We start from the raw sequence: 9,037 nt of genomic DNA on the forward strand, positions 1-9,037 counted from the left end.
AAAATATTATTATTTGTATTCGATAAATTATTATTTTTATTATAACTTGAAATATTGATATAAAAAATATTATTATTTATATTGTAATCATCCTTTAAATACTTAATATAATTATTTATGTTATAAATATAAATATAAATATAAATATTATTATTATTATTATTATTATTATTATTATTTATTGTATGAATATTAAAAATATTATCATTTGTGTTATAAATATTATTATTTTATTATAATTAATATTATTAATAAAATAAATTAATAAATTTGAAAAACAATTATTATTAATATTTAAAAAATATTTTTGTGTTATAATTATTTTTATTTTTATTATGATTAAAAGTATTAATATTAAAAATAGTATTATTTGTGATATAATTATTTTTATTTTTTATTATGATTTAGAGTATTAATATTATAAACAATATTATTTGTATTTAAATTATTTTTATTTTTATTATAATTAAGAGTATTAATATTAGAAATAGTATTGTTTGTGTTTAATTTATTTTTATTTTTATTATGATTAAGATTATTAATATTACAAATAGTGTTATTTGTGTTTTAATTATTTTTATTTTTATTATGATTAGGAGTATTAATATTAAAAATAGTATTTTTTATTTTTATTTTTATTATGGTTAAAAATATTAATATTAAAAATAGTATTATTTATGTTATAATTATAATTATAACTATTTTTATTATGATTAAGAGTATTAATATTAAAAATAATGTCATTTGTATTATAATTATAATTATTTTTATTATAATTAAAATCCTGGACACATCCACACCTATCTTAAAGTCGGGCTGGACACATCGACGTCTATTCTTAAGTTGGGTCAAGACACATCTACGCCCAACCATATGTGTTAATATAATAATATATGTTATAAAATTCAAAGTGTTCAGATAAAAAATAGTTTTATTTGTGTTGTTATTGTTATTATTATAATTCAAAGTATTGGTATAAAAAATATTATTATGTGTTGCAATCATCTTTCAAATTCTTAATATAACTATTTATGTTATAAATATTTTTTTAAAATTAATAAAATAATTTTAAAATTTTAAAAAATATTATTAATATTAAAAAAATATTATTTTTATAATAGTTTTTATGAAAATAAAAAGTAAGCTCGCCACATAATGCGAGAATCTAACTAATTTAGAACTAAATGATGTAGCAGTTCTCAACAACAGTATCTCCCACACTTCATAATAAACATGTATATAAATTATTTATCTCAGTTTTCACCCACTTCACAATAAATTCATAAAAACTTTAAATTCAAACTCATCATTTTAAAATTAAAAAATAAAGATTTAGATAATGAGCATAACTAATATCTATTAATATTCACATGAAATTTTATTTATATTGAAATTCATCTTATACATCATATAAAATTTTTTCTCTTTCCACTCTTTCATAACCAAGCATTAAAACATAATAAAAATTAAGTTTATAATCAAAACATGAATATCTACAACAAAATAGAGCAAAAAAAAAAATGCAAAAATAAAAGTTTAAAGGACAAGAATGTAATTTTCCTTTTACATTGCACTCTGGTAATCTATATTGAAATTATTATCGGGTCTACAGTAATTGCAAGAATAAAATACTTTCTTCTTTTACTTTATTTTGTAATATAAAGTTCTATATTATGTTTTTTATTTAACAAGATATCTATTTTATTTCTTAAAACCTAGAATAAAACATTTGAAAAATCACATTCCATATGATATTCCCCTTATTATAACTATATTTATTAATTTATATAATTTGATTCTTAATAATTAAAATATAATTTGTATGAAATCCAATAGTTTAAAAGCAAGATATAACTTCTTTCTATAAATAAAATTAATATATAGTAAGATATATTAATTAGAAAAAGAAAAGGCTAGAAAATCATAATATGAAAAAAATGTGAGATATAGTTGTTAAATCTTATATATTCAAAAAAATATTTAAGTTACTAGGTAATGTTAATGATTTTTATTAAAATAATATATTTTTAAATTTTTTCATGGTATTAACTAGTCAGACTTGAATTGAGTTTGACTGGATTACTAGAAATTCTTGATTATATTAGTTAATTTTTGCTAAGTTAATACTTTTTTTAATTTAATTTTAATTATAATTAAATATCAAATCATTAAATTTTCAGATCAAAATATGCCTGCCGTACAACAACTATGATTTGAAATTCACAATATTTATGGATGGAAAATAACACAATTTGTTTAATACCCAAAACTTTTATTATATATAAAAAAAAGAGCCCATAAACTCACAACCCTATCCGTTAAGCCTGGGCCTGCCCAGCCCTTCACCAAAAGAAAGAAAAGTTTGCCGTTTAGACTTTCTTATACGGTTGTACCCTGAGCACCGGCCATCCTCCGGCCTCCAATCTGCTCCGTCCTCACCCATCATGATCGCTGACCCACCCAAATCCATTGTCAAAAACTCCAGAATTTCACCCACCAGAACCCATTAACAACCCACAAAAACATCAGGTAATTTCCATTCCAAAAAGAAAAGAAACAAAAATGGAAAAGGAGAGAAAGAAGGTCCAAAAACCCAAGCCAGAAACTGAAAGCAACAATCTTTATGACATCTCCTGCTTGTTTTTTCAAAAAGGAATAATGGGCTCATTTCTTTTAATCAGCATCTTCAGTCTCCTCCTCAGAGTTTCAGTTTCTCTCCATTCATATTCAGGTGCAGGCACTCCACCAAAATTTGGTGACTTTGAAGCTCAACGTCATTGGATGGAGATTACAACTAATTTACCAATTAAAGATTGGTACTTTAACACTACTAACAATGATTTAAGTTATTGGGGTCTCGATTACCCTCCATTAACTGCTTATCAGAGTTACTTTCATGGTCTTATTCTCAAGTATTTTGATCCAAATTCAGTTTCACTGTTTACTTCTCGTGGTTATGAGACACATTTCGGGTAAGGATCATAACCCATTTGTCAATTTTTGTTCTTTTTATGTTTTGTTGAGTTTTTAGTTGTATTGGGTATTGAATGTTTTGTGATTTGTTTGCAGGAAGTTGCTAATGAGGTGGACAGTTTTATCATCTGATTTGCTGATATTTTTCCCTGCCGTGCTTTATTTTATTTTTGTTTATCATGGGGGTAACCGGTCCGGTGGAGATAAGAGTGATGTAGCATGGCACATTGCTGTTATTTTAATCAATCCATGCTTGATCTTAATTGATCATGGCCATTTTCAGGTTTTGAATACAGTTCGTGCTTATCTTTTGTTATGAGTTTATTGAATTGTGAGGTATGTGATTATTCTTCTATTTTATATGGTTTTGTTTCAGTATAATTGCATCAGCTTGGGCCTTACTTTAGGTGCTGTTGCTGCTGTTCTCTCACGGAAAAATCTTTTAGCTTGTGTTCTGTTCTGTCTGTCTCTTAACCATAAACAGGTGCTTCTCCTTTTTTTTTTTTTTTTTTTTTTGCATTGCATGAATTATTTATTAATTTAGAAGGGCCTTCTGTTAGTGTTTAACTAGTTTGAAGACAAGTGATATATGATCTTTGACCCCATATGCTCACATACCCAAGGTCTGTATTTGTATGTGCTCAACAAATAATTTAATCGGAAATGGTGACATTTTACTAGCTAGCTTAGCAAATTGTAAATAAATGTTTTTTCCTTCAAAATTTAAGGCCAGTTAACCTATGAAGTTGAATTAGGTTGGATGAGAGCTGTGATAATGCGTTTAGCAGGAAATTTGCTCAATGAGCTCTTTTGAGGGTTTGTTAGAAAGTGTATGTTTGCCTTCGTTGAATAAGTGCAACATACAAGTTTATTGGTGTTTAGCAGGAAATTGGCTCAAGGAACTTTTTTGAGGGAGCATGAGGAAGTTTGTGACTTCATTGCATAAACTCTCTGCAATATACAAGTTACTTGCTGTACAGTATAATTTCTATGTCTGGACTCAGCATGAAGTCTTGTAATGTTTTCCATCCATAAATCTAAGAACCTTGCACTTTTTGGATAAGCAACTCCCTTATCATGTTTCATAAACAGAGTGAATATTTTGCGTTGTCAATGTCTGACCACATTGATAAAAGGCTGGAAGAATAATGAGCTGGCAATGTTAACTACTTTGGCACAATTGCTTAACTGTGGCCAGGTTGGATGGGGAACCTGATTAGGAATGTATAGTGACTACTGAGTGGGTGCTCAATGCTGTTTGTTTCCTGGTTCAGAGTTCGAATGAAGTTTATATTCTAATTGTGAAAATGGTAGTTCCTGCTGACTGAAAAATGTGATTCCATGATTGAGAGGCTTACTAATTGTTAATATCTGTTGGAGAATTATAGAAGTCATAGCTGAGACTATTTGTCTGAAGGTTTTTTATTTTTTTTAGTTTTTGCATTATTTTTAAATGAAGGCATATCTGGTTTTCTACTCATAATGCATTGGCTCTGTAATGTTGCTTGGAGGGGTTTTAGCCAGTGTCTGTTTATTGATTCCTGTTATTATATATAAAAGACCTGACTTGAATATCCTTACCGCTGGATTTCCAAGAAGCCCAATGGCATATGACAATAAATAGATATCTTTCGACTTTAGTTGTCTATCTGTACTTTCTTAATTTGTATTCCACTTTGGAATATGTAAATGCCAGAACTGCCCCGGTTGGGAATACACATTAAATAATTACATAATATCATTAATCATAATAGACCTATCAACCATCCTGATGCGCATTTGAACATCTCATATTTGAGTCCTTGTGACTCTTGATGTTGGCTGGCTTCTTTCTTTTTACTGCATATTGTATCTTCAAGGTAGATTACAAACAACTGTTGTTGTTTATGATGTGCATCTTGCATGAATACACAAGAAGATTTAGTTACAGAAATTGCCATATTTCTGGTGCCAACCCTGTTGTTACCAGTCTTTCTAATTATGTGAAATGTTCTAAGGAATTCACTCATAAATTAAACCAATAAATACATAACACATGGGTGAATTCAAACATCAACGTCCATTTTCTTTTAGACACTGTCGCACCACTATTGGCCTGGTCTTAGTTGGTACACTAAGTCCATCTGACAATTTTTCCAATTACACATGCCAAACTTTTCATAGAACCCATAGTCATTTTGAAACTTTATCATTTCATATATGTTTTCTTTTCCTTTCTAATTTCTTTGCTTGATCATAAAGATTTTTAGTTTTCATGCTTCTCATTTTGGGATATGGATTGCCCTTTTCTTATGGAGAAATAAGTGTATGACATTGCTTTTCCATAAATTAGATGATAATATATTTGAACACCAGTAATATTTTACTAATAGTTTGTAACACTGACTGCCAAAAAGTGAGAAATGCTGAGCAGAAAAATATAGAGAATGATGGGATCTTGAAAATCCTAATTTTCCATATGCATTGATATTTACTGAGTACAGACTTTTATCTATATTAGCTTTGTCTGTTGCACTTCTTAAGCTAGTGTAAGTGCAATATCGGAGAAACTACTGTTGAAGGTGGATCTAGTCTAGTAACAATCATTTTCTTTCACTGGATTCCGCCAACTGCATGTTGTCTGAATACAAAGCCGTATATATATATATATATATATATATATATATATATTTTTTTTTTTGGGGTGGGGGGTAATATATTTATTCTGAGAGATGACAGATGATTTCTGCATAATGAGAAACAAAGAAGTAAAAATTATGAATGCTTTTTATATCCTTCCCAGCTAAATTAAATCAGAATTTCTTATTATTCTTCTCTTTACTTGTCCAGACTTGATGTTAATTATAAATTCTAAAGCTGATGTTTTTCTGTGTTTTCATCCAGATGAGTGCATATTATGCTCCTGCGTTTTTCAGCCATCTGTTTGGTACCTGCCTAAGGCGTAAGAATCCCCCACTTGAGGTTTTAAAATTGGGCTTGGCTGTCCTAGGAACATTTGCTATTGTTTGGTGGCCATATCTTCATTCTAGAGATGCCTTTTTTGGGGTATGAAGCAGTATTAATATTGTTAGAAAAAGTTTGTTGGTCCTTGTTTTATTTGTATTGGCTTACAATGCAACTCAGTCCATATTTTTACCTTAGCAGTTCACACTTAACATGTTATATGAATATGTTGATCAATGAACCAAAATGTTGATGGTCATCATTCTTCTCTGAAGTTGATTGTTATACTCAAGCATAACTATTTACTTCAAGTTAGTGCTTGGTACAGGTTCTTTCACGTCTTGCTCCTTTTGAGAGAGGAATATACGAAGATTATGTGGCTAACTTTTGGTGCAGTACCTCAATTTTAATTAAGTGGAAGAGATTATTTACAACACATTCTCTGAGATTTGTCAGCTTGGTTGCTACTATATTGACTTTTCTGCCTTCAATGATTCAACAAATATTGGCTCCGAGCAGTAAAGGTTTCCTTTATGGGTTGCTGAATAGTTCTCTCGCGTTCTACTTATTTTCATTCCAAGGTATGTAGGTCTTTCTCTAATATTATATATTTTTATATGATCTCATGTGTAACTAGTATTTGAGTCACTATTTTTGCAGTTCACGAGAAGTCTATTCTGCTGCCGCTTCTGCCTGCAACCTTGTTGGCAATGGAATTGCCTGGTGTGCACTCTATGTTATTAATGCTTTGTGCCTTGCTCTCTATGTTCCCTCTTCTGTGTCGTGACAAACTGGTTGTGCCCTACATGGCTCTTTATGCTTCTTCCATCCTTCTTTACCTTGCACCCAGTGGAAGAAGGCATATTATGAAGCATCTCTCTAGGCCTAAGATCACATTCTTAATTGCGATGATTCAATTTCTTTGCTCGCTTATTTTTCACGTTATATACTTAACCATTCGCCCTCCTGAGAAGTATCCTTACCTTTTTGAAGCAATGATCATGAATTTCTGCTTCTCTCATTTATTGGGCTTTACTGTTTACACCAATGCAAAGCAATGGATGCTGTCAAGACAATTTACATCTGGAGACAAAGAAAAGAAACTTAATTGATTTTTGTGTTTTTTGGTTTAGGTTCCTAGTATTAGCATTTAGAATCTTGTTGCCGTGCTGGTGGGGCACGGATCTAGAGATGGCAGGGGCATATATGTAAGCATATGCAGGCTGAAGAACTATTTCAGGGAAACACAACTGAATCATGTAGCTCCAGTCTCCCATTTATCATTTTGCTCAATGTTTATTTGCATTTGCGGTAGGGATTGATGACTTTCAGAATTAAATTTGCTTTGAACTTCCTGTGATGGTTGCTGGGTCTTCATTAGATTTGCCAGTGCCATTTCTTTCCGAAGTTGTAGAATGCTGCGGCATGGCAACTATGGCATATACCCTTTCCAATTTGTTTCCAATTTGTAAGCAGGCAAGAAATGAACACGACAATGAGGTCATGGCAAGGCGACTACCATCTGTTATCATGGGTATAAATTACATCTGCTGATGTCTGTATTATATTTGATTAGATGAATCAGCTAGACATGTAGAGCCGTGTCCTCTACCTTATTAAGGTACGCAGGTTGTAGTTTTGAACTTGGCACCTACCTGGTACCCCAGTTTGGAACCTACATGACTTGGGGGAAAGTAATTAGGGGCGTTCTTGGAACTTGGAAGAGATTTCAAGAGGAAAATACACCTCTTGGACCCTGGAATCTTTTTGAGGTCTCGAGACATAGTTCCTGTCAAGCCCTTGATTTCAAGGTGCTTTAAGATATGGAGTTCATCCTGTTTTCACTAATAAAACGTTTGCCGATGAACCTGTGGCATGCAATCATCCATGCCCCGATCCAAGAAAGGAAAACGCCCGTGTTGGAGCCTTTCCTGTTTAACCATGGGACCATTTATTTTGATTGATGAGCTACCTGATAAAAAGACTCCCTCAAAGGAAAAGCAATTACCAAAATAACTTCTTCGGGAGTTGAAGCTCAAAATGCAGAACTTGCATGTTCATGATTTCTCAGGTATAAAGCGTGAAAGTGAAATGCTTGGTTAATTGTGGAGACTTGTCATTATCAAAATAACGACAATTTATCAGAAAAGATGGAATAAAAAGAGAATGAATGTTATCATACGCTACCGAAAATTATAAATTTAATTTTTTGATCAAAAATATTTTGTTTTCTATTTTTATCCCTTCTATCGTACAATACTAGCTAAAACGCAATCAAAGTGTCTCGTACTCATGATTGAAGAGAGAGACTTGTCATCTTTCGATGGAATTTTTCAAGTTCATCACGGACAGGAGGCGAGAATGCCCTGCAGTCACTGCTACAGCATTCATTCTACTGAGATGGGCTAGGCTATGGATCCTTTCCGTACTGCACAAGTAGTGAATTGTACTAGAGTTGTTCTTTGCTTTTACAGTTTTTATCAATCAAATCACAGGTTCGATAAGTTGCCCATACAATACAGGTTTAAAGACTGAAGGAATTTTCTCTCCTTTCTACCTTTTCTGGATAGAAAGGAATATGCCCCTGATTTTGACAGGTGCTCGGGCAAATTCGGCTCACTATACTTTTAGAGCATATCTATTTTTGACTTCTAAATTTTTTTTTGGATACTTATTAAAAAAATAAAATAATATTATTTAAATAAATTTTTTAACTATTTTTTTTTTAAAATCATTACAACAGCATCAATAAATTTTATACGTCGTGTAACGGTCCGAGCATCGGGCTATGCAAAAACAGTTCAAGGTTTTTATGTTTATCCTTTGCAATGACAAGTTGAATAAAAAAGTTATGCTATTATCACCGACCTAGGTTCATCATATGTGCAATTAAAGTTATGTTATGGTGATTAAGTAATAAGGACTTGGGATCAAGGAGTTTGCTCCATCTGTGGTCTTAAGTTCGAATCCTTAGTTGCTCATATGATGGTCACTAGAAGCTTACATAGTCGTTAACTTCAGGACTTGTGGGATTAGTCGTGGTACGCGCAAACTGGCCCGGACACCCACGTTAATCTAAAAAAAAAAGTTATGCTATTATCACCAACCTGGGTTCATCACA

The 9,037-nt window shown here is 31.2% G+C and overlaps 1 protein-coding gene across 2 annotated transcripts; it reads left to right on the forward strand.

Moving 5' to 3' along the window:
- The first annotated feature begins 2,293 nt into the window (after positions 1–2,293).
- Positions 2,294–7,276, forward strand: LOC105132989 (probable dolichyl pyrophosphate Man9GlcNAc2 alpha-1,3-glucosyltransferase). 2 transcript variants are annotated; one of them, XM_011036754.1, is made up of 6 exons: positions 2,295–2,972; positions 3,070–3,256; positions 3,350–3,457; positions 5,857–6,018; positions 6,245–6,497; positions 6,577–7,276. In XM_011036754.1, exons 1-6 carry the CDS (start codon positions 2,563–2,565, stop codon positions 7,026–7,028), a joined length of 1,572 nt encoding a protein of 523 aa, XP_011035056.1. In that variant the 5' UTR covers positions 2,295–2,562; the 3' UTR covers positions 7,029–7,276. The 2 variants fall into 2 exon arrangements, with proteins under 2 accessions (XP_011035057.1, XP_011035056.1); XM_011036755.1 differs by lacking the exon at positions 3,350–3,457 and having other exon boundaries at positions 2,294–2,972.
- The last annotated feature ends 1,761 nt before the right edge of the window (positions 7,277–9,037 follow it).

Source organism: Populus euphratica, unplaced genomic scaffold (assembly GCF_000495115.2).
Source record: "Populus euphratica unplaced genomic scaffold, PopEup_1.0 scaffold99.1, whole genome shotgun sequence".
Taxonomy (NCBI): Eukaryota; Viridiplantae; Streptophyta; class Magnoliopsida; order Malpighiales; family Salicaceae; genus Populus; species Populus euphratica.

Coding starts and splice junctions, on each gene's coding strand:
- LOC105132989 (XM_011036754.1), top strand. CDS start 2,563: ATGGAAAAGGAGAGAAAGAAGGTCCAAAAACCCAAGCCAGAAACTGAA. Junction 3,458..5,856: donor TGTCTCTTAACCATAAACAG/GTGCTTCTCCTT, acceptor GTTTTCATCCAG/ATGAGTGCATATTATGCTCC. Junction 6,498..6,576: donor CTACTTATTTTCATTCCAAG/GTATGTAGGTCT, acceptor CTATTTTTGCAG/TTCACGAGAAGTCTATTCTG.